We start from the raw sequence: 25580 nt of genomic DNA on the forward strand, positions 1-25580 counted from the left end.
CTCTCTCTCTCTCTCTCTCTCTGTGTGTGTGTGTGTGTGTGTGTGTGTGTATTGATTTGAATATTCTTGGCCCAGGGAGTGGCACTATTAGTAGATATGGCTTTGTTGGAAGAAGTGTGTCACTGTAGGGATGGGCTTTGAGACCCTTCTCCTAGCTCCCTGGAAGTCAGTCTTCTCCTGTTTGCCTTTAGAACAAGATGTGTAACTCTCAGTCCTACAGTGGGAAGCACCTTGTCTTCCTGCACACTGCCATGCTTCCCACCATGATAATAATGGACTCAACCTCAGAACCAATAAGCCAGCCCTAATTGAATGTTTTCCTTTATATAGGTTGCCTTGGTCATAGAATCTCTTTACAGCAATGGAAACACTAATTAAGCAGTGTATGTGTACATATTTTTCTTTCTGTTCTTCTAGAGAACCATACCTAAAATATTGTATAAATAAGTGCAAGTTTTATAGAAAAGTATTTGTACATTCTGCTTCTTTTCAGATCCATGAACAGACCCATCCTGGAGAGACACTCTGTAAATGTAAATAATGTAGGAATCTCTTTGCTCATTTTTATTCTGTATAAGTTCATCAGTCGATGAGGTTACTTGATCTTGTCTTCAAAACTTATAAAGTTTTTCCAAAGTTCTCCTCATAAACACAGGCCTCTACCCCCAGCAACTCTACAGTACCCTATTATCAGAGCCTTTGATAGTCAGTCAGTTACAAACACATTCAATTACACGTGAAAGAAAATGTACCCTTTAACGTATTTAAATTTCCTTGAACATGGGTGGAGCATGTATGACCCAGACTTGCAATTCAGGTCTCTTTGCACTCATGCTCAATTAATATTTTTTAAAAATGTTTTCTTTGACTTCATCTGTTCACTGTGAAATAAGTAGTCATTTGTCTCTACTAAGAAGCAGGGGCTCAGCTCAAATCTCAGTCTCTCTTTCTCCCCTTCTGTGCTAGTCCTGGTTATTTTCAGTAATTTTCTGGGCCTCACACTGAAGAATGTCAACTATGTGCTGAGCTCTGACATTGGCATGGGATTCAAAGAGCATGGGTCCCAACAATAAACATATCATCAGAACTTGGGTTCATCCAGGACTTTTTGGTTACTTCTGCTTTGTCACTGAGTGTCTCCTCTTGCTTAAGTCCAAGTATCAGAAAAGGGGCCTTAGGAGTACAAAGAAAAATCCAGGTCACTGGTTCAACAGCCTGTTGTTTGTCTTCTGTGTCTCTGTGGTTGGATGAGAGGAAAGGATACGCACTGCTTTAAAAAGTTTTTTTAGCAGCAGCTTATGATCAGGACTCTTCTGCTTTGTAATTTAGTAACTGTTTCGAACTCTGAAACTAGTTTGCTGCAATGAGGGGCTACCTGAGGAAGTTTCAAGAGTTAGCCAGGAAAAACAGAAGCATTTATTAAAACTTTTGTTTAAATGTCTGAAACCTGGAGTTATGATCGGCCTCTTATGTTCCAGAGAACCGCGGATTCCAATAAGTAAAGTTGCTACTTAAGGAAATCCGGCTGCGCTCCCACGCTAAGTAGCGTGAATTCAACCAGGAAAAGTAGCAAGCGAACAGCCAATCAGGCCACTCTATGTGCAGAAGTGATTCGTCGGTTCCTGGGCCGTGGGCGGGTCCTGGAATTGCGGAAGTCGCCGGGCTCCGACACCCCTGCCGCGGTCGCAGATTCCTGCGGGAGGAGGGCGAGCGCCCTCTGCTTCCTCCTCTGCGGCCTGGACCTCTGGAGCCCCGCGCCTCCACTGGGTGGTACGCTGCGCAGCAGACGAAGCGACAGCAGGAAGAAAGGAAGACACAGGTCCGGCCCTCTTTACCCTCCCCTGTCCTCAGTCCCACTACCCTAGGGACCTGCCTAGCGCCGCCGCTCCCAGACCCTAGCCTAGCTCCCTACCGCTTCAGTCCCTTCAGGGCCCTGGGCATTGAAGAGGCAGAGGATGCTTGCTGCAACCTTTTGACATTGTCGTCTACAAACTTCACTCTGGAGAACAAAATCGCATCAAGTTAACTTTTTACAGTTTTGTGTTTGGCCTGTATTCAATAGCTGCCTTCAGCTGCAGGTTGGACTGGTCTGAGCGGTTAATGATTCAAACTCTTAACCAAGTAATTTATGTTTAATAAAATATCTCTATTGGAAATCCTCTATTGGAGAACTATATCTGTTTATCCCCAGATCTTTTGTGATTTCTTAGGATTTATCATTTCTATCCTTCTTGGCCTCGCTTTCCTACTGCCAGTGTCTTCCAAACTTTCATCTGCTGGGTTTTGTTTGTTTTGTTGTTGTCGTTTTGGTTTTTTGTTTTCTGTAGCTTTAAGTAGTGCTTTTGACACCAGAGCATGAACAAGTGGACACACACACACACACACACACTGCCTTAGATGAAGATATTAACACCTCTACTATCAGCTGGACCTAAACATTTTCATTTAATTCTCATGCATTTAACAAGTATTGAGACACTGCTCTTGGCTTCGAGAATACACTGAGCAAAACTGAAAATATCTCTGTATTAAATGTTTCATGGCCTTAGGATATTGTGAGAAAAACAGAAAATAGGAATAGTAAATTTCTAGTGTGTGAATCAAGAAAACAGCAGTCTCGTGGTAAATGGTGTCAACAGTGAGATCCTGGAAACAGTCTCACAAGAGCATGATCCCAAATAGGGTAAAATGAATAGACACAGAGTCCCAGTATAGCGCATAGCACTGAGGAGTATTTGGCTGTCACTGGTGCCTTTGGAAGATCAAGAAGAGGAGGGATTTGAATCAGCAGTAAAGTATTTGCCCAGCGTGCTTGAGATTCTTGTTAAATCCCCACCATTTCAGAAAAGTGGAAGAGGGTGAGGGAGGCTGCTTACCTCAGGATCCCTCCCTCCCTCCCTCCACTCGACCTTACATAGGCCTCGGAGTTCAGTGTTAGCACACACTGCATCCTAGGATTCTGGATCTCATAGCTTGGTGGAGATGGTAGAAGTACAAGCAGACACTGTTATGTGGCTTTTCCTCTGAATGTTGGAATATCACATGTTATATTAACTTGCCCTAGCCCACAGAGACTATGTTGATTTCTCTGTCATGATTAGAGGGTGAATAGTGGGGCCAGACAGACCAAGAGGAGAATTGAACAAATAAATCAAAAGGAATTCTCCAAGTCCACTTTCTTTATTTTACTTTTTAAAATTTTTTTACACTCCAGATTTTGTCCTCCACATCCACCCTCCAACTGTTCCACATCCCACACCTCTTCCCCATCCCCTGTCTCCACAAGGATGTCCCCACCCCCACCCCCACCCCCACCCCACCTGACCTCTAAACTCCCTGGGGCCTCCAGACTCTTGAGGGTTAGGGGCATCATCTCTGAATAAACACAGACCCAGCAGTCCTTTATTGTATGTGTGTTAGGGACCTCATATCAGCACCAGCTGTATGCTGCCTGTTTGGTCTGAGAGATCAGTGTCTGAAAGTTGGGGGGGGGGGTGCCCTCCTCCTCAGCTTCTTTCAGCCTTTTCCTAATTCAACCACAGAGGTCAGCAGTTTCTGTCCATTGGTTGGGTGCAAATATCTGCATCTGACTCTTTCATCTGCTTGTGCGTCTTCCGGAGTGCAGTCATGCTAGATCCTGTTTCGTGAGTGCTCCATAGCCTCAGTTAATAATGTCAGGCCTTGGGACCTCCCCTTGAGCTGGATCCCACTTTAGGCCTGTCACTGGACCTTCTTTTCCTCAGGCTCCTCTCCATTTCCATCCCTGTAGTTCTTTCAGACAGGAACAACTATGGGTCAGAGTTGTGACTGTGGGATGGCTGCCCTCTCCCTCCTTTGATGCCCTATCTTCCTGCTGGAGGTGGGCTCTATAAGTTCCCTCTCCCTACTGTCAGGCATTTCATCTAAGGTCCCTCCCTTTGAGTCCTGAGAGTCTCTCACCTCCCAGGTCTCTGGTGCATTCTGGAGGGTTCCCCCAAACTCCTACGCACCCCCCACCCCACAAGGTTGCCTGTTTCTATTCTTTCTGCTGGCCCTCGGGGCTTCAGTCCTTTTTCCATCACCAAATACCAGATCAAGTTCCCCTCTTCCCTCCTCCCTACCCTCCCCCCAATCCACTTTCCCTCCCAGGTCCCTCCCTCCCTCCCCACTTGTGATTGCTTTCTTCTCCCTCCCAAGTGGAACCAAGGCTTCCACACTTGGGCCCTTCAGCTTGTTGACCTTTTTGAGTTCTGTGGCCAAATCCAGTTTTTTGTTTTGTTTTGTTTTGTGTTTTGTTTTTTGTTTTTGTTTTTGCTGAGTCCAGTTCGTAGGACTCTTTTTTTTTTTTTTATTCGATATAATTTATTTACATTTCAAATGATTTCCCCTTTTCTAGCCCCCCCACTCCCCGAGAGTCCCGCAAGCCCCCTTCTCTTCCCCTGTCCTCCCACCCACCCCTTCCCACTTCCCCGTTCTGGTTTTGCTGAATACTGTTTCACTGAGTCTTTCCAGAACCAGGGGCCACTCCTCCTTTCTTCTTGTACCTCATTTGATGTGTGGATTATGTTTTGGGTATTCCAGTTTTCTAGGTTAATATCCACTTATTAGTGAGTGCATACCATGATTCACCTTTTGAGTCTGGGTTACCTCACTTAGTATGATATTCTCTAGCTCCATCCATTTGCCTAAGAATTTCATGAATTCATTGTTTCTAATGGCTGAATAGTACTCCATTGTGTAGATATACCACATTTTTTGCATCCACTCTTCTGTTGAGGGATACCTGGGTTCTTTCCAGCATCTGGCAATTACAAATAGGGCTGCTATGAACATAGTAGAACATGTATCCTTATTACATGGTGGGGAGTCTTCTGGGTATATGCCCAGGAGTGGTATAGCAGGATCTTCTGGAAGTAAGGTGCCCAGTTTTCGGAGGAACCGCCAGACTGATTTCCAGAGTGGTTGTACCAATTTGCAACCCCACCAGCAGTGGAGGAGTGTTCCTCTTTCTCCACACCCTCTCCAACACCTGCTGTCTCCTGAATTTTTAATCTTAGCCATTCTGACTGGTGTAAGATGAAATCTTAGGGTTGTTTTGATTTGCATTTCCCTAATGACTAATGAAGTTGAGCATTTTTTAAGATGCTTCTCCGCCATCCGAAGTTCTTCAGGTGAGAATTCTTTGTTTAACTCTGTACCCCATTTTTTAATAGGGTTGTTTGGTTTTCTGGAGTCTAACTTCTTGAGTTCTTTATATATATTGGATATTAGCCCTCTATCTGATGTAGGATTGGTGAAGATCTTTTCCCAATTTGTTGGTTGCCGATTTGTCCTCTTGATGGTGTCCTTTGCCTTACAGAAACTTTGTAATTTTATGAGGTCCCATTTGTCAATTCTTGCTCTTAGAGCATACGCTATTGGTGTTCTGTTCAGAAACTTTCTCCCTGTACCGATGTCCTCAAGGGTCTTCCCCAGTTTTTTTTCTATTAGCTTCAGAGTGTCTGGCTTTATGTGGAGGTCCTTGATCCATTTGGATTTGAGCTTAGTACAAGGAGACAAGGATGGATCAATTCGCATTCTTCTGCATGCTGACCTCCAGTTGAACCAGCACCATTTGTTGAAAAGGCTATCTTTTTTCCATTGGATGTTTTCAGCCTCTTTGTCGAGGATCAAGTGGCCATAGGTGTGTGGGTTCATTTCTGGATCTTCAATCCTGTTCCATTGATCCTCCTGTCTGTCACTGTACCAATACCATGCAGTTTTTAACACTATTGCTCTGTAGTATTGCTTGAGGTCAGGGATACTGATTCCCCCAGATTTCCTTTTGTTGCTGAGAATAGTTTTAGCTATCCTGGGTTTTTTGTTGTTCCAGATGAATTTGATAATTGCTCTTTCTAGCTCTGTGAAGAATTGAGTTGGGATTTTGATGGGTATTGCATTGAATCTGTATAGTGCTTTAGGCAAAATGGCCATTTTAACTATATTGATTCTGCCGATCCATGAGCATGGGAAGTTTTCCCATTTTTTGAGGTCTTCTTCCATTTCCTTCTTCAGAGTCTTGAAGTTCTTGTCATACAGATCTTTCACATGTTTGGTAAGAGTCACCCCAAGATACTTTATACTGTTTGTGGCTATTGTGAAGGGGGTCATTTCCCTAATTTCTTTCTCAGCCTGCTTATCCTTTGAGTATAGGAAGGCCACTGATTTGCTTGAGTTGATTTTATAACCTGCCACTTTACTGAAGTTGTTTATCAGCTGTAGGAGTTCTCTAGTGGAGCTTTTTGGGTCACTTAGGTAGACTATCATGTCATCTGCAAATAATGATAGTTTGACTTCTTCCTTTCCAATTTGTATCCCTTTGACCTCCTTATGTTGTCGAATTGCCCGAGCTAGTACTTCAAGTACAATATTGAAAAGATAAGGAGAAAGGGGGCAGCCCTGTCTAGTCCTTGATTTTAGAGGGATTGCTTCAAGTTTCTCTCCATTTAGTTTGATGCTGGCTACCGGTTTGCTGTATATTGCTTTAACGATGTTTAGGTATGGGCCTTGAATTCCTGTTCTTTCCAAGACTTTAAGCATGAAAGGATGCTGAATTTTGTCAAATGCTTTTTCAGCATCCAATGAAATGACCATGTGTTTTTTTTTCTTTGAGTTTGTTTATGTAGTGGATTGCATTGATAGATTTCCGTATATTGAACCAACCTGAATTTTAATTCAATATATTCTTTATTTACATTTCAAATGATTTCCCCTTTCCTGTATTTCCCCCTCTCCGAAAGTCCCCGTAAGCCCTCTTCCCTCCCCCTGTTCCACAATCACCCACTTCCCGCTTCCCTGTCCTGGTAATTCCCTACACTGCTACACTGAGCCTTTCCAGGACCAGGGGCCTCTCCTTCCTTTTTCTTGGGCATCATTTGAATTGTTTCTTGGGTATTCTAAGCTTCTGGGTTAATATCCGCTTATCAGTGAGTGCATATCATGTATGTTCTTTTGTGATTGAGTCACCTCATGCAGGATGACATTCTCCAGTTCCCACACACTTGCCTAAGAATTTCATGAATTCATTGTTTTTAATAGTTGAATAGTATTCCATAGTGTAAATATACCACATTTTCTGTATTCATTCCTCCATTGAGGGACATCTGGGTTCTTTCCATCTTCTGGCTATTATAAATAGGGCTGCTATGAACACAGTGAAGCAGGAGCCCAGGAGTGGTATAGCAGGGTCCTCCGGTAGTATCATGCCCAGTTTTCTGAGGAACTGCCAGACTGATTTCCAGAGTGGTTGTACCAGCTTGCAACCCCACCAGCAGTGGAGGAGAGTTCCTCCTTCTCCACATCCTCTCCAGCACCTGTTTTCTCCTGATCTTAGCCATTCTGACTGCTGTGAGGTGAAATCTCAGGGTTGTTTTGATTTTCATTTCCCTGATGACTAAGGATGTTGAACATTTCTTTAGGTGCTTCTCAGCCATTTGATACTCCTCAAGTGAAAATTCTTTGTTTAGCTCTGTACCCCATTTTTAATAGGGTTATTTGACTCTCTGGAGTCTGCCTTCTTTCTATATTTTGGATATTACCCCTTTACCGTGATGGTAAAGATTTTTTCCTAATTTGTTGGTTGCCATTTTTTGTCCTTTTGACAGTGTCCTTTGTCTTACAGAAACTTTGTAATTTTATGTGGTCCCATTTGTCAATTCTTGATCTTAGAACGTAAGCTATTGGAAGATCTGTATGACAGGAACTTCAATTCCTTGAAGAAAGAAATTGAAGACCTCAGAAGATAGAAAAAATGTTCTATGCTCTTGGATTGGCAGGATTAATTTAGTAAAATCGGCCTTCTTGCCAAAAGCAATCTACAGATTCAATGCAATCTCCATCAAAATCCCAGCTCAATTCTTCACAGAGTTAGAAAGAACAATTCTCAAATCATGTGGAATAACAAAAATCCCAGGAAAGCTAAAACTATTCTCAACAGTAAAAGAACTTCTGGGGGAATCAGTGTCCCTGACCTCAAGCAGTACTACAGAGCAATAGTGTTAAAAACTGCATGGTATTGGTACAGTGACAGGCAGGTAGATCAATGGAATTGAAGACCCAGAAATGAACCCACATACCTATGGTCCCTTGATCTTTGACCAAGGAGCTACAACCATCCAGTGGAAAAAAAGATAGCCTTTTCAACAAATGGAGCTGGTTCAACTGGAGATCAGCATGCAGAAGAATGCAAATCGATCCATTCTTATGTCCTGGTACAAAGCTCAAGTCCAAGTGGATTAAGGACCTCCACATAAAACCAGACACACTGAAACTAATAGAAAAGGAACTGGGGAAGAGCCTTGAGCACATGGGCACAGGGGGAAAGTTCCTGAACAGAACACCAAGTCCAGTTTCTTAACCATCTCTGTTTGTGTCTTCTGTGGCTGTGGTGTGTACATCATTACCCGGTAATAACTTTAGTCAAGGCCAATGTTTATTATACACGGCTGATAAGGTTCTAAAATAAGTGGATTTTAATCACTAATTGTAGTTTTGGGAAAGAACTTACAGTTGTTACCTTTTTTCCTTGTTTTTCTCTTATTCTTTGCAGCCTTCATTCATGTTCTGAGACAACTGTCACTTAGAACCATGGATCCTGCAGTGTTAATGGAAGCCATTGTGGAAGAAGTGAACTGTCCTATCTGTATGACCTTCCTCAGGGAGCCTATGAGCATCAACTGTGGCCACACTTTCTGCCACGGCTGTCTGTCTGGACTCTGGCAGCTCCCAGGAGAATCCCAGACCTTGAGCTACACTTGTCCCCTTTGCCGAGCTCCCGTGCAGCCAAGGGAGCTCCGTCCCAATTGGCAGCTGGCCAGTGTTGTAGATAAGCTCCGTCTGCTAGGCCTCTGTACTCAAATGGGACTAAAGACCAATGTGTGTGATCTCCACAAGGAACATCTAACCATGTTCTGCAAAGAGGATGATGTGGTAATCTGTGAGGCCTGTAACCAGTCCCCAGAGCATGAAGCCCACAATGTTGTACCCATAAAGGATGTCGCCTGGGAGTATAAGGTAGGCAGTAGAACCTGGTCAGGCCAGCCTTTCCTCTTCCTCTCATCTGCCCTTCTCTATATCAGATGCCTGTCTTTAAAAGCTGATCCCCGGGGACTGGTAGCTACATATGCTTACATCTAATATTCTGAACTGTATCTTTTCCTTCATTCATGACTATCTTTGGTTTTCTTCTCTCCTGTTTCCTCTGTGTCCCATCTTGAGTCTTAACATGGGAATACCTAACCAGAAGATGCGTTTGGTGTTGAGATATTGAAGCAAACCCTTGGTTTCAGTTGGAATTGCAGGTGACTTAAATGAGATTACATATGACAACTGTTATTTGTTAGTCAAGAACCTGCAAGCTTGCTTTACTAGGATCTTGTATAGTTACTTGGCATTAGCTAAATCATTTTAACCTTTTCATTTCATAAACACAACTCAGGCCTAGTAGTTTTGGATCATGATACCATTTTGGAGCAAGAAGGGATCATAGATGAGTCACTTAAGATTGATTGGCTGATTGCCAGGCATGCTTATATACTAAGCATATATTAATACAGTATCATATTATCAGGTCTTTTCTGACTTTCAGTTACATTAGTTAAAGAGAAAGGTCTTAGTTAGGGTCTCTGTTGCTGTGAAGAGACACCATGACCATGATCACAGCAAGTCTTATAAGGAAACATTTAATTAGGGCTGGCTAACAGTTCAGAGGTTTAGTCTGTCGTCGTGGCAGGGAGCATGGCAGCATATAGGCAGATACTGTACTGGAAAAGGAGCCAAGAGTTCTGCATCTGGACAGAAGGACAGCAGGAACAGAGAGTGTGACACTAGGCCTAGATTGAGCTTCTAAAGCCTCACAGTTCACCCCCAGTAACAAGTTTCCTCCAAGGCCACACCCACTCCAAGGCACACCTCCTAATAGTGCCACTCCCTATGAGCCTGTTGGGGCCATTTTCATCAAATCATGACACATGAGAAGAAAGAATCGAATAGGGAGCTTGTGCTTTGCCTGAGGCTCTCTCTTTCCCACGCTTTGGGATAAGTCGTCTCCATCACACGCACTGCTTATTTGTCTTAACCACTAACCAGGCGCCACCTTGTTCTTTTCCCAGATTAAAATGTAAGAATATATAGAGACTCCTTGGAATCAGCATTCCTCTCTATAGGACAGATATCTAAAACATTAAAAGTATGTCTACTTTGCTTTGTTCTGAGAGTTTTAGAACAAGGCGGTAATTTAGCATTCTGACATACAGACTAAGAGCTTGGTTAATTCCCAGCCCTGTCATTTACTAGCTGGGCAACTGTGGATAGGTCACTTCCTGAACCTCCGTTTTCTTGTCTATAAAATGGTAATGACACCAATATCCAGGAACTGTATTTATATCAGTTATAATTCTTGTTGGCTGTCATCAAGTACCTGATTAGAAACCACATAAGGGAGGAGAGGTTTATTGAGAAGAATACAGGTTATCATGTTGGAGAAGGCACAGGGACAGGAGCAGCAGCAGCTGTTCATGTGGTATATGTAGTTGGGAATCATGAACAGGAATGGAGACGAGGCCTTAAGGCCTCTGGGCCTACCACACAGTGATTCACTTTCTCCATCCAAGCTCCACCTCCTAAAGTTTGCTACAACCTTCCCAAAGACCATCACTAGCTGAGGATCTTCAAACACACGAACCTGTGGAAGATGGTTCCCTTTCAAACCCCAGCAGTGTTGGCACATGTGTAATACTTGAACCATGTCTGGTACTTTATAAATCTTTAACAAAACTAGTGACTGTTATCAGAATGAAAGGTCATAAATAAATCCTTTTGGCTTTCCGATGAGAATATTTTGCATTACTTCCCTAGGAAAGCCTCTTACCTTTACTGTGTTTCTCAACTACCCAAGGAGCTTGCTAAATTCCAGTTCTCATTTGATGGGTGAGGGGTCAGGCTCAAGCTTCTGCCACATTGATGTTCCTGGCTTTGGACCATGCTTTCAATAGCAGCGTCCTGGGAAATACTAGGGAACAGGATTAATGAGAGGAGAAATAGTCCTGGCTAGGAAAGTCCAACATCTTCAATTCCTCAAAAGTCTGGTTGTAGATCTTCACAGACACTTGAGGACTATGGGTGTTAAGGTGATTCTCAACCCACACAGCCTCCCTGCGTGTCCCATGGGCAGAGTCTGTGCCTTCTGTGGCAGTCCTTTTTCTCCGACCATTTACTCTAGCCTGCTGCCTGAGGAGCACTGGAAAGCCTCTGTCAGCCTGAGTGCCTCCTGCTGGGGCGTGCTCATGACCTTCCTCTTGCAGTGGAAACTCCAGCAGGCTCTGGAACATCTGAGGAAAGAACAGGAAGAAGCCTGGAAACTGGAAGTCGGTGAGAAGGACCAAGCGGCCATCTGGAAGGCAGGTTGCACTTGAGAGGGGGGCTCCTGTCATCCCTCTCTTCTAGAGCCAACAATGGAGGCTTCCTCATATCTGTGAGGCAGAATGAGGGCCTTCAGGTTCCCCTTTACCTAAGGCCACACAACTCCTCAGGTCCAGCTTATAGGTTTTGGGGTAGCAGGAGCCACTGATTTCATATCTTCATGTATGAGAAAGGAATGGCATTCTGCACACATGAGCTCATAGGAGTATTGCTCGTAGAGTGGTAGTCAAACAGTTTCTGTTTCACAGAAACAGCTGCTTAAACTTTGTTTACCTAAATATTAGGAAACCCCCACTCCTCAGAAATATATTTAAAACCAATAGGCATAAAACTCTTGTAACTTTTGGTCAGTGTGATCTAAAACAATACAATAAGCATAAACACACACACACACATACACACACACATACTCACAAAACCAAGAAGAAAAACTGTCCAGCAGTGTAATTAGCAAATAGCAACCATCAGTGTAACCACATCATTGTTTTTCTGATAATGGAAGCTAGTCCCCATCATACCAAGATAATATCATGTACCAGAATGGTGGTGCATGCCTAGAAATCCACTTTGGGAGGCAAAGGCAGAGAACTGCTACAATTTCAAGTTCAGCCTGGTCTACATAGTGAATAGCAGTCTAGGACGGGAGCTCTGTACTGGAGCCCTGTCTCAAGAAAAAAGAAAGAGGGGACCCTAGATCCTATTGCAGTTGATCAAAGTAGTACAGATGAAGGGTCACTCATCCCAAAATATCAACTGCAAATTATCTGATCAAATCCAAAAGTGTCTGGTAATCAACATGCTACCAAAAGTAGAAGGAAGTTTCACTTAATGAGAGGCTATCCTCAGAATGCAAGCACACTAAAGTTATTTTACAAAATTACTTTTAGGTTGTATGTACTACATATATGTGAAGCAAAGATGGATTTCATGTTCAGAATTGGATCTCATTGCCAAAGTATCTCTTTATATTCATTTAATCTAAATCCAGAAAAGTTCCAAGTCTGAAATACTCTGATCCAACTCGTTATTTGTAAGAAAATATGCTACCTGTGAAAGGACCAAAAATAATCCCCTGAGACTGCAGGGAGTCAGAAACACAGAAAAATTAGATCCTTTGTCTTTGCGTCCATAGCCCCCAGGACATGGTTATACCAAAGCATTTCCATAGTGTGTGTGTTTGCACGTGTCAGTGTCCTCCATCCCATGTGACCCTTACCCTAAAAAGACCAGTGCTAATTCCAATCTTGACTCCAGACACAGATAGAAATGCGAAAGCAGAGCATCCTATGGGAGTTTGAAAAATATCGGCGATTATTAAAGGAAAAAGGACTGCCGTGCCAGCAGGCTGAAGAAGAGGCAGCTGCAGTTCAGGCTAGCCTCGAGCGGGAGAAGGGAGAGACAGCAAACCAGCTGGAGCTGAGGCGTGTGAAGATCACCCAGCAGAGACAGGTCCTGTGGAGGATGCTTGTGGAGCTGGAAGAGAGATCCCAGAGACCTGTGTGCTGGCTGCTGCAGGTGAGCAACAGCCTTCCGTGGGACACCTGAGCGAGAACCAGAGATGGACAGGGACTCCAGGGGAAAGTATTAGCTGATTCTTCAAGGGCCCTATCATCGTACTGTCCACCAGCTGAGGACCCTGTCTGCCTTCAGCTGACACCTGCTGTTCTCATCCTGGTTGGGTAGAAGACCTGACCCTTAATGTTCTCATGGGCTAGATCATCTACGCAGCCAGAGGTAGGACCCCAGGTCCTTATTCTGATAGCTTGACAGCGCTCCAGGCCCTTTCCTCCTGGACATCTTGAGATGGAGCCTGAAGGTATTCAGCATAGCCAGGGCTGTCCTGCTGCCCTCCCATCAGCTTCTCCCCACCTCTAAAGTTTGTGTATCCCTTTGAGAAAGCTCTTCCCAGAGTTTGCATCTGCCTAGTGTCTCTGAAGCACTGCACACTCATGAACTGCATCTTTTTCTCCTAGGGTATTCAGGAAGCCTTAAACAGGTATGTTCCCATCTTAGAGACTCTGTGAAGCCCTACATAAGATAGAGAGGTCTGGCCAGAGCCAGGGCCAGAGAAGGAATGTAGACTGAGTACCTACAGGAGGCAGATGCTCACCATCTTACGTTATATTGGAGAAAGATTTGTCTCCTTTTTTGCACATAGTGGAATTCATTTCAGATGTTACCATTAAGAATTTGAGCTGGGCAGTGGTGGTGCATGCCTTTAATCTCAGCACTTGGGCGGCAGAGGCAGGTAGATTTCTCAGTTTGAGGCCAGCCTGGTCTACAAGTGAGTTCCAGGATAGCCAGGACTACACAGAGAAACCCTGTCTCAAAAAAAAAAAAAAAAAAAAAAAAAAAAAAAAAAAAAAAGAAAGAAAGAAAAGAAAAGAAAGAAAGAAAGAAAAAAGAGGAAAAGTATGTTATTTCATGAAAATGCTCCAAAAATTTGGCAGCACATGAAGCTCAGAGGATCACCCATTCTCCTTTGCTTCACATCTCTTTCTGTTCGTCTTCCTCTGTCCCAATTTTTAGCATCCTCGAGAGGAAGCTCTGAGCATTCTTTCCTCTCTGTCACAAGCAGTTTGAAACTCTACGAGCCAGCTATGCAACCTCTGCTTTGCTGGCCAGGGGAATCTAAGTGACTGGCTCTGGCCAAGCCCCTCCTCACCAAACTAAAGGCTCAGGCAGGACACTCAGGGAACAGGGCTGAGAGTCTTCATGGATCCAAACACACCCTCTTCTTCAGGAGTGAGTCTTGGAGCCTGCAGCAGCTAGAACCAATCTCCTTGGAGCTGAAGACAGAGTGCCGTGTGCTAGGACTAAGAGAGACCCTGAAGACATTTGCAGGTATTAGATTCTTGGGGGCTGTGATGGGGAGTGGGAGGAACTCCGCCCACAGAGGTGAAAGAGCTCAATGCAGTCTGGATGCTTCATCTAGCCCCACCCCACCCATTGCTGAGAACTGTGTCTTCATCCGAGATGTCCTACACCCCCCTTGCTTGGCCTCAATGTTACCACTAAGATCTTTTTCCCCAGTGGATGTGCGCCTAGATCCAGACACAGCTTACTCCCGCCTAGTCGTTTCCAAGGACAGGAAAAGTGTGCACTATGGAGTCACCCAGCAGAACCTGCCTGACAATCCTGAGAGATTTTACCGCTATAACATTGTCTTGGGCAGCCAATGCATCTCCTCTGGCCGGCACTACTGGGAAGTAGAGGTTGGAGACAGATCTGAATGGGGCCTGGGAGTATGTGTGGAAAATGTAGACCGGAAGGAGGTGGTCTACTTATCCCCTCACTATGGCTTCTGGGTGATAAGACTAAGGAAAGGAATAGAGTACCGCGCAGGCACAGATGAATATCCGCTCCTGCCCTTGTCGGTTCCGCCGCACCGCGTAGGAATCTTCCTAGACTATGAGACCCATGACATCTCCTTCTACAATGTGACTGATGGTGGCTCCCACATTTTCACTTTCCCCCGCTATCCCTTCCCAGGACGTCTCCTGCCCTATTTCAGTCCTTGCTACAGCATTGGCACTAACAACACCACTCCACTCACCATTTGTACCCTGGATGGGGAAGGCTAGGAGAGCCATCCTAACCTAATGTTGGCATTTGGCCTTGTACACATCACTGTTGGAAGATGCTTCCACAGATAAGCATGTCCCTGAACCCAGCTTAAAACCCAAGGACACCTCTCTCTGACCTCATGGTATCTTGCTGTTAGAACAAACTGTCAGTGCCTCTCACAGAAAAACAGTCCCAGTCAGATAAGCATTGTGATCCATGATGGAAACATGACAGGAATGATGGACTTTGTCCATTCTGGAGATCACAGCCCTCCTCTCTGGTTCCATAATTAAGTGGGTGCTGGTGATTAAATAAATGCAGACTCCAGAAAAGCGTTTAAGTAAGATCTTCCAATGAGGCGGAATAACAATGCACACGCCAGAGCTGATCGTCATGGTGAAACCAGGTAGCGGGTACTTCGAGTGTGGCTTGCTGCTACCAAACAAACCCTAACCTCCAGGTTAGAGAAACACAGTTTGTGCTTTTCCAGCACATAGTGCAGAACTCATCCAGGACACTCCCCATAGCTCCTTCCTGAGCATGAGGGTGGGTCTGCGTCCAGGGCCTGCCTTTTCTCTAAGGGGCAGGGTCACAGACCTTAAGGGCCTTAGTTTTTATTTTTACTGTATGTATAAAGAAACTGAAACAGCCTTGTTTCCTACAGAGCTTTGGGAGGTAAGATTTTAAAGATTGTAAAATGATTTTCACATTAAAATGAAACAAAGTTGACAATTCACAGATCACGAGTCTGAGTGTCATTCATTAGATTTGGGTCTGAAACATGTATTTGAGATGATTTGGATGTCCTCTTTGAAAAGGTGCCTCTAATCTGGCTTAAAATAGCATTCTTCTGCCTCGTGGGTTTTTTGTAAAGCCCCACAATCCATCCACTACTTTTGTCCTCTGTAGAGAGGGGAGGGCAAACAATGGATTCTTGTGACAACCATCCTGCTTTGCCACAAGCAGACAAAACCTGCATAGCAGCACCTTTGTTCCGTTGGGTGCCTCCCAACAGTCCAGATCCCTTTAAACCTAAAGGTACCCATGTCACACCTCATGAGGGCATGCTGATATTAGGCCCCAGTGGTAGATTGTGTATCTGATTGCATGTATTTGTCCCTGAGTTAGAGTGAAGACTGTGAACTCAAAACAGAAAACAAGATAACAAGGAAGAAGAAATAAAGTCACCAGGAAGGAATGCCCAGTCCAGTAGCTAGTTAGGGTTAAATTTGGATCCTCTGATGGCACTGGAAGAATTGACATGGTTCTTGTAACTGTATAAAATTCTCCTTGAAATACAAGAGACCAAAATGTGCGAAGAGAATTGTACTAAAAAACCAGTTTAGGAGTCATACGATGATGAAAGGAAATTAAGATTATATATTAAGCTGTTTAGAGTGGTTGTTATGTCATGGGAAAATGCACAAAAATAGCCCACAAGTGACAATATTGTGATGAGGGAGAATCATTGGTTCTGCCCACGAGAAAGGACTGATAGTGTGCTACCTCCGTGTCCCTAAGTCTCTATTCTACTGCACATACAAGGTAAATGAAATTATTAAACATATTAGAATATCAGAGTCATTCATAACATTCTCACTAAAAATTGAAGGTTTATGCAAGCAGAGTCTTCACAGCCTCACCCTGGACTCTCCACAGACAAGGGAAACGGTCTCTCCATATGTCTATAAAACATCTGTGCGCTGGTCTAGGGAATTAAACATGTGAAGAGTCTTGTGTTCATGAACCTTGTCTATAAGAAGCATGTCAGCAGCACCCACATTCGCTCCCGGATTTGCTTGGTCCTAATACCATAAATGATAGGGTTTAAAGTCGGTGGGATGATCAGGTACAAGTCAGCTAACAATACTTGGATGTGCAGGGGAACTGCATCCTGCCATAACCAGGCTATATATATGGATGAGATCCCAGGGAGATAGAAAAGACACATAACTCCCACATGAGAGCCACATGTGCTTAAGGCCTTCATCTGGGCCTTCTTTGAGGACAGATTAAATACTGCCCTAAGAATCAAAACATAGGAGACAGCAATGAAGGCCATGTCAGAGCCCACAATAATAGAAGAACAAACCAAGCTATACAGACTGCTGGGCATGGGGTCTGCACATACTAACTTGGCCACAGCCATGTGTTCACAGTAAGAATGCAAAACTACCTTGGAGCCACAGAATGGCAAATGACTCAACATCCAACTCAGGGGAGTCATGGAAATGACAGCTCTGAGGACAATAGTCACACACAATCCCAGCATCAGTCTAGCTGTGAGAATTCTCCTGTAGTGTAAGGGCTTGCAGATGGCCACATAGCGATCAAAAGCCATGGCCAGTAGCAGTCCTGTCTCCACAGCAGTGGCTGCATGGACAAAGTACATCTGAGTGAAACAGGCATTAAAGCCGATGGAGCTGTCTCCTGAACTGAAGATGCTCACCATCTTAGGTACCACAGAAGAGGCCATAACAACATCCACAGCAGCCAGGACACATAGGAAGAAGTACATGGGCTCTTGTAGAGTGGAGTCCATGCAGATCACGGTAATGATGAGCATATTTCCTAGGAGGGCTGTGCTGTACATGGCACTCAGTGAGATGGCCAGCCAAAGATAGGAAGACTGTAAACCTGGGATGCCCAAGAGGAAGAAGGTGGCAGGGAGGTCCACTGTGTAGTTGTAGGATGATCCTGACATCATAGGTGAGGTGCTTTGTCTATTACAATGTAAAGCCACAGGAGAAAAGGGTGGAGGGCCATCAGATGTCTTCCTGTCTGGGGAGTAGGCAAATCCTGAGTATCACAGTAGTGTTTTCAAAATCAGAAAACACAAACCATCTTGCTCTATTTTCCCTGCTCATCAAGGTTTTCTGTGTTAACAGAGTCTACACATTGTTCATAATCGTCTGCTGACTTTCCTCCTTTAGGAAGACTCTTCTCAAATTGCATGAAGAGGTGAAATTAGGAATTTGTATGAGTTTCTAATTAAATCTCAGAGTGATCTAGAAAAGATATGGCGTGGCAGTCCTAATGCTCTACCCAGGTCTATCTTGTATTTTCTAGTGGATGACTCTTGTTCAGGTGGTATTGTTGTCAGGGGATGTTGGTTGATCTTCAAGGGGAAATGTGGAGTTTTTCTTAGAATGTAAAACATCTGCTCTGCTGCAGATGTGGTGCTGGCCCTACATCATCATGAAGCAGTAAAGCAAAGGAACTAATTATATTGCTGCTAGCCACATTCCCAAACTTAAAACATTATGTGTCATTTACTATCTGTTTTTGCCGTGATCAGATTATAGAAACTTTCCTTGCCTTGATTTGATCATTGGTGTTTTGAAATTTTAAATTGAAGACTATACAATACTTAGTTTTCAAAAATGTAGAGCAAATTTTAAAAAATAAGTAGAACATATTATCTCTGCTTAACCTTTTAACTCCAAAGCATACACAAGTGGGGAAGTGCAGCAGAGACTAAAATTAAAAACTACTAAATCCACCAGGCAGTGATAGTGCTCACCTTTCATCCTGGCACTCAGGAGGCAGAGACAAGGGAATCTCTTGAGATTGAGGTCAGCCTGGTCTACAAAGCAAGCTCCAGGACAGCCAGGGCTACACAAAGAAATACTGTCTTAAAAAAAACAAAAGAAAAAAAAGAAACTTAAATCCACCAACATAACACCCATTCTGTTCAGGTTTTCAGTTGCCCTGCCATGATCAGCCCCTGGGGTTTCTCTTAGAGTTGGTATGAATGCCTAGATAATTCTAAAATGCAATGAGGAGCTCACTATGTCCTTTTACAGACTGGTTCCCAAACTCTGACTGTTGTCTGTTTGTTTAATATTTTTCTATTATTATCAATTCTGTAGAAAAAAGTCATTCTTATGCTTACATACAACTTTATCTCTAACTATAAAGCCTATGAGTGTGTATGTGGCTCCGGATGTTATATAAAATACTGATACCAAAAGAGAGTTCAATCAGTGATAGGAATGGGTGTGGAAAGCATACTTTATAGAGACTACATTCCTGCCTCAAGACATTTTCTGACTGCTTCCAGATTATTTGACTCATTAACTGCAAACTTGACAGCATTTGAGAGAGAAAGAGAGAGAGAGAGAGAGAGAGAGAGAGAGAGAGAGAGATTGAAGCCCTTCTGATCTCTTTCCATAGGCCATGGAGCATTAACATTGCAGCTCCTGAGGCCTTAGCCTGGTGTTGCCACATCACCAACAAGATAGGTGCTGACTTAACGGTATTCAGATGTAATCCAAGAACTGTTTCTTAGACTTCAATAATAAGAGCTTCTTTGCCAAGCCTCAAGACTAGTTTGAGTAGCTGTCAAGTCCCACAACTCCCTCATTAATAGGCTTTGCAATCTAAATTGTTGGATCCTTACCCTTGGGTCCTGCCTCTACTTACCTTACTTTTAATTCTCTTCCCTGTGTGCTAAAGCAAATACTTTCTATGATACCCAAACATAAGACAAGCATTTACCTGCTTCTCCAGCCTCACTGTATGGTGTCCATTTGCCCTTAACTTGACTCCTAGAGAGGTGACTGATACCACACCAGTGCAGAATCTTCAAGGGTTTTCTATAGAGTCAGATTTCTGACAGTTGATGTTCACATATGGTTTTTTGAAAAAAAAATTAAACAAAAACCTTAAGAAAAATAAATATGGGTTGAAGAGATGGCTCAGCAGTTAAGAGTACTGACTGCTCTTCAAGAGGTCCTGAGTTCAATTCCCAGCAACCACATGGTGGCTCACAACCATCTGTATGGGATCCAATGCCCTCTTCTGGTGTGTCTGAAGATAGCTACAGTGTATTCACATAAATAGAATAAATAAATTTTAAAAAAGAATAATAAAGATATAGTGAGACTGGTTGAAATAAATAAGTTCTATATCAATAAAATCTGTGTTGTATATAATCACATTGTGAAGGATCACTGAGAGATGAAGGCAGCACTGAGAAGAAGTTCAAAGTAGAATTGGAAATAAGAGTGAAAAATAAGCCTGGGTATCCTTAAGGCCATGGTCTGTGGCCGGGATGCTACAGATTTGGGGTTGGACATAGATGTCTATAGATGTGAAGTAAAGTGAAGGGTCGAGAATGCCCACACCCATTCATCTCTTACCCAGAAGCTGCTCTAGTGAGCTCACCGGTCATCTGAGGCCATCCTCGCCTTATGCCCTGCTCCATCTTCCTGTCTCCCAGCCCTCAGAACCTCATCACTTTCCAGATGCTCACAGTAGTTTCGAGTTAATGATCTTCTCTTTTATTTCATTTTATTCAGTTTTCATCTTGATCAGCATTGTAAAGATGCATGTGTGCTTTTTATCTCTTTAAAATATTTAAAATGTTTAAATATTTAAGTTTAACTTTTTTTCTTATGAACTTCAATAGTGATCTCCATTACAGATCTGTTGTGAGTCCAGTAAAGATTTATAAACATCGGTCATAGATGCTTGATTTTCAATTAGCTCTTGCTATAAGATAAGTAAATGTAAGATGCACAGTTTCTATGATCAACACATGGACACACACCACAATTGCCTCCTGCTTACTGGAGTGAATTCTTTTCGGAAAGCCTAGGCTTAAATCTCCTGAGACACCTTTCCATCCATGCACCAGTTGCCTTCAACCTTGAAGATGCACCTGATATCTGGAGCATCCATCACTGAAAAGGGGCCTAGGCAAATCATTTGAAATCAATAAATAAAAAGATTTCATTGAGATGATATTTCATTCCAAATAAAGGATGGAGCAACTCAAAATTAACGTGCTTTCCAGATAGGAGCAGATAGGAGCACTACTGCACACCTCATTGAACACAGCCTTTCTGCCCGTGATAACCTCATTTCCCTAAGTGCCTCCCTCTACACAGACATAATCTTACTCTGCCCTATAGCATGGGTTTTTCTCACAACAAGTCTTGTACCCTAAAATATGCTATCTACCATTCCAGTATTGTAGTTACCTTTTCATTTGCCTGCCTAGAACACAAGTAATCCTATATACCTATTCCTTCTCCGTTATCTGCCATCCCTTGCATCATTTCCAGAGAAAGATGTAGGTATCCATAATGCCTCCAGAGCTGATCAGATACCTTATAATTGTCTGCTTGGATAGAGAACTTGAATCTTCATTTCTGAGATGACCATAGCCTAAAAACTTCTTAAATCAAATCACTATTTCCTAATTCAGTTATCCACATAACAGATTTCCTCTTGAAACACCCATTTTCTGATTAAGTATGCCTACTATTCCACATTTCTCACACCAAATAATATGTAGATTCATATAGGACCTTCGAGAAAAGCTGTAACACCACAGGAGCCACAGGAGTGCAGAAACAATGGAATTACTATGAGGGCTGTCCTTTTCAGATGCCTCCCACTGGGAGATTCCCTTTCCCTTTCCTGGGAGATATTCTGTCATCCTGCCTTTTCCCTGGACACTGCTTCGCTTAGCCTCTGCCCAGCCGCCAAACACTGAGCCTTCTCCAGAGACTGGCTCTCTTCTGCGCTCAGCCCCTTGGGCATTCCAGACTGTGAGAGAAGTCAGGAGCCTGGAGAGTCAACAGTGTTTGTGTATTTTAGTCACCAGAGGATACTTAATATTAGGCTAATGAATGAGGAACTGAGGAAGGGACCAGTTCTGATCTTCCCATGCATGGACACACACATGCACATGCATGCCCCACATGCCTATACATGTGAATATTCATGCACACATCGGACATCTAGGAAAAAACATCAAGTGATCCAAGTGTCATTTTTTCCTTACTATATTTATTTCTTTACTTTCTTTCTTTATTTATTTACTTACTTACTTATATACTTATTGATTGTCTATATGTATGTGGGCATGCCCATGCCACAGTCTCCATGTCAGAAAACAACTTCCAAGAGTCAATGCTCTCCTTCCCGGGATTTAACTGAGGTTTTTAAAATCCTGTCAGTCCCGGGGATTTTACTGAGGTTTTCAGGCACAGCAGCAAATGCCTTTACCCACTGGACCATCATGTTAGCCCTGATTACATTTTTAATTTATCAATATTCCAGAACCTCTAATGCAGCGATTTATAGCCTTCCAAAGGCTTGACCCTTTAATACACTTCCTCATATAGTGGTAACAAATCCCCCAACAATAAAATTATTTTTGTTGCTATATTGTAACTGTAATTTTGCTACTATTATGAATCATAATGTAAATATCTCATATTTCCAATGGTCTTAGATATCAAAGGATCATTCAATCCCTGAAGGGGTTGTAAGTCACAGGTTGAGAACCACTGCTCTAATGGGTGTTTTCCTAAGATTTCCACATTGGTTAACACAGTCTGCTGAAGTAGCTACCGTTATTATACCTATATTTCATCAATGAACATGAAATACAGAAAGTACACAAAGCTACCAAGACCAGGAGAGAAGCTTCAGATTCAAAATCAGAACTCCTTTTCCTGGTTTTATATAGTCAGCACATCTGTGTGACACCATGAATGTGAGTGCCAGTCACTGTGGCTTATAGACCCTGGTTTCTGTGGTATGTGAGTGAGTGTACCTGCAGGGGAATTGCTGCATCACAGGTGATCCCTGCTTTTCATATTTCATAGATATCCCACACTGTTACCGCAGGAACTTTACTATCACAGTCTCCAATAACCATGCAAAGTGATCCAGTTCATCCATATTTTCACCCAAAGTTGGTTCTTGCTTCTTTTTTTTCTTGTTTTGGGTTGGGTTTTTATTATCATACATATAGATAAAATGTATTCTCTCACTGTCCTTCTAGATTTCGCCTCTCTAATGACCAGGGACAAAAGCATCATCACATGTGTTAGCTGGTCATTTGTTCATCACCTTTACAGAAATGTCTGCTTCCAGTCAAGTATCTACTTTTCTGTGATTGTTGTTGAATTATATGATTTCATCATTTACTAGGTAAATAGTTCTTATCAAATATATACTTTATAATATATATTTTAAATGTATATAATATATACATTAAATATATCTTTTTCTACCATATATGGGATCTTTGCATTCCATTTGTCTTTTGTTACACAAAATCATTTCTGTCCTTGTGGGTATATCTATCTGTTTTGCTGCCTACACTTTTAGATATCATGTCTAAGAAATCTTTGAAATGTGGAATATTTCCTCTAGCTTCATGATTTTCAATCTTCTTTACCTTTTTTTTCAATTGCTTTTTGCATATCATGTAATGTAAAGGTCTCATCTACTAGTTTCACATTTGAATGTCCAGAGTTCCTGACACCATGACCAACATCAGATCTATTAATCAAACAGTACTCAGAGTTTGGGGCTGAGCTCCCTGCTCTGTTCCTCTGGTTATTTTTCTTCATATCAGTATCAATACTACACCATGTTTTTTTGTTGTTGTTTTTTTTTTTTTTTTTTTTTTTTTGGATAGACTTAAAACCAAAGTCAATCGGAAGAGATGGAGGACATTACATGCTAATCAAGGGAACAGTTAGCCAACTTGCTATTGCAGTTTCTCCTAGAGCTTTGAGTTTAAATATCAGAGAATTAATCTTACTAAGATTTTCAATTACATTAGGAATTAAATACATGTGTCTCTGACCAATAAAACTGTGTGACTCTCAGCAGGGAGTTGGACCCAGAGCATGAGTCTCTCCATGCCATGTTGGTTTTTTTGTTCTTTTCTTTTTCACCATAGTTCAGATTTCTTTTTCCAATTCATTCATTAGAAAGGGGCCAGCACTATTGACTCCAAGTTCACATAAGATAAACTAAAATCTGTTTTAGTTGGAGGAGATATGTGTTTAAGGAATAAGCATGGGAATCAAATAAAAGGAACCATCAGTGAGCCAGAGAAGAGGATCTAACCTAACAGTCTGCCACAACATGGGGAAGGAGCAAATCTGAGAAATTCTAGTGAGGGAAAAGGTAAAACAAACAGTAACTTTCATCAACCAAGAGACTGATGTGACATTAGAATAATGACTTTTTTCAGAATACAAAAACAAAACACCAAATATCATTTTCTGCCCAAACTTCAATCATAACATTCTAAATAAATACACCAGAAAATACAGTCACTTCAGTCAAGCTCTCCTGAGAGGTTGAAGTGTTATGCAAGGACACTCTACGCCTGTCCATGTCCATAGATCTCAAAGTCATCTCTGCAGTGGCTGGAACACACGAGGTCAAAGAAGCTTTTATGTTCATGAACTTTGAGTGTACTGCTGAAAGAAGCAACGTGTCAGAAGACTCCATATCCGCTCCCGGATTTGTCTGGTCCTAATACCATAAATGATAGGATTTAAGGTGGGTGGGATGATCAGGTACAAGTCAGCTAACAGCACTTGGGTGTGCAGTGGTACTCTGTCCTGCCCTAGCCAGGCCACATAGATGGATGCCATCCCAGGGAGATAATACAGTGCCATGACCCCAACATGAGAGCCACATGTACTCAATGCCTTCCACTGTGCATTCCTTGAGGACAGACCAAAAACTGTCTTGAGAATCAAAGTATAAGAGGCTGAAATGAAGGCCACATCTGAGCCCACAATGATGGAGGAAAAAATCAAACTGTAGAGACTGCTGGGCATGGGGTCAGCACATGCTAACTTGGCCACAGCCATGTGTTCACAGTAGGAATGAGGAACTACATTGGAGGCGCAAAACGGCAAATGACTCAACATCCAACTCAAAGGGGTCATAAAAATAACAGCTCTAACAGTGATAGTCACACTAATTGCCAGCATCACATGAGGGGTGAGAATTCTCATATAATGTAAGGGCTTGCAGATGGCCACATAGCGATCAAAAGCCATGGCCAGTAGCAGTCCTGTCTCCACAGCAGTGGCTGCATGGACAAAGTACATCTGAGTGAAACAGGCATTAAAGCCGATGGAGCTGTCCCCTGAACTGAAGATGCTCACCATCTTAGGTACCACAGAAGAGGCCATAACAACATCCACAGCAGCCAGGACACACAGGAAGAAGTGCATGGGCTCTTGTAGCGTGGAGTCCATGCAGATCACGGTAATGATGAGCATATTTCCTAGGAGGGCTGTGCTGTACATGGCGCTCAGTGAGATGGCCAGCCAAAGATAGGAAGACTGTAAACCTGGGATGCCCAAGAGGAAGAAGGTGGCAGGGGACTCCATTGTGTGGTTGTAGGATGGCCCCAGCATCACTGGTCAGACTGATCTACTGTTAACTTGTAAGATACTATAAGAGAGGTAGCGTTCCTATAAAATAGATTATTGTGTGTGATGTTCACAAATTGTTGAATTATTTTCATCTTGGTGGTATTTTTCATGACCTAAAAATTAACATTGGAAAAGTAATCTTCCATTGTTTGAAGACTTGTGTGCTTTATCTATTCACATCATAAAGAACAATTCTTCAGTTTTCTACCAGATAGTTCTTTACCTCTCCCTCTCCCTCCCCGTGCCCCTCCCTCCCCCTCCCTCTCCCCCTCTCCCACTCCTCCCTCCGTCTCTCCTTCTCTCTCCCGCCTTCCATCCTTCTTCCTCCCTTTATCTCTCTCTTCTTGTCTTTCTATGTCTCTG

At 42.9% G+C, this 25580-nt stretch overlaps 3 protein-coding genes across 5 annotated transcripts; 1 reads left to right on the forward strand and 2 right to left on the reverse strand.

The window, feature by feature from the left end:
• Positions 1–1656: 1656 nt before the first annotated feature.
• Positions 1657–15741, forward strand: Trim68 (tripartite motif containing 68). Of its 3 annotated transcripts, XM_052156034.1 has the most exons (7): positions 1657–1819; positions 8567–9030; positions 11319–11414; positions 12691–12951; positions 13410–13432; positions 14180–14280; positions 14470–15741. In XM_052156034.1, the coding sequence occupies exons 2-7, from the start codon at positions 8605–8607 to the stop codon at positions 15018–15020; spliced, it is 1458 nt and encodes a 485-aa protein (XP_052011994.1). In that variant the 5' UTR covers positions 1657–1819; positions 8567–8604; the 3' UTR covers positions 15021–15741. The 3 variants fall into 3 exon arrangements, with proteins under 3 accessions (XP_052011994.1, XP_052011998.1, XP_052012006.1); XM_052156038.1 differs by lacking the exon at positions 11319–11414; XM_052156046.1 differs by lacking the exon at positions 1657–1819 and having other exon boundaries at positions 8927–9030; positions 11237–11414.
• Positions 15742–16756: 1015 nt separating this feature from the next.
• Positions 16757–17707, reverse strand: LOC127684304 (olfactory receptor 52I2-like). Its single transcript, XM_052181286.1, has one exon. It carries the CDS (start codon positions 17705–17707, stop codon positions 16757–16759), a length of 951 nt encoding a protein of 316 aa, XP_052037246.1.
• A 6517-nt stretch (positions 17708–24224) lies between these two features.
• Positions 24225–25199, reverse strand: LOC127681202 (olfactory receptor 52I2-like). The gene has a single exon (XM_052177223.1). The coding sequence runs from the start codon at positions 25197–25199 to the stop codon at positions 24225–24227; it is 975 nt and encodes a 324-aa protein (XP_052033183.1).
• Between the last annotated feature and the right edge of the window lie 381 nt (positions 25200–25580).

Source organism: Apodemus sylvaticus, chromosome 1 (assembly GCF_947179515.1).
Source record: "Apodemus sylvaticus chromosome 1, mApoSyl1.1, whole genome shotgun sequence".
In the NCBI taxonomy this organism is placed as follows: domain Eukaryota; kingdom Metazoa; phylum Chordata; class Mammalia; order Rodentia; family Muridae; genus Apodemus; species Apodemus sylvaticus.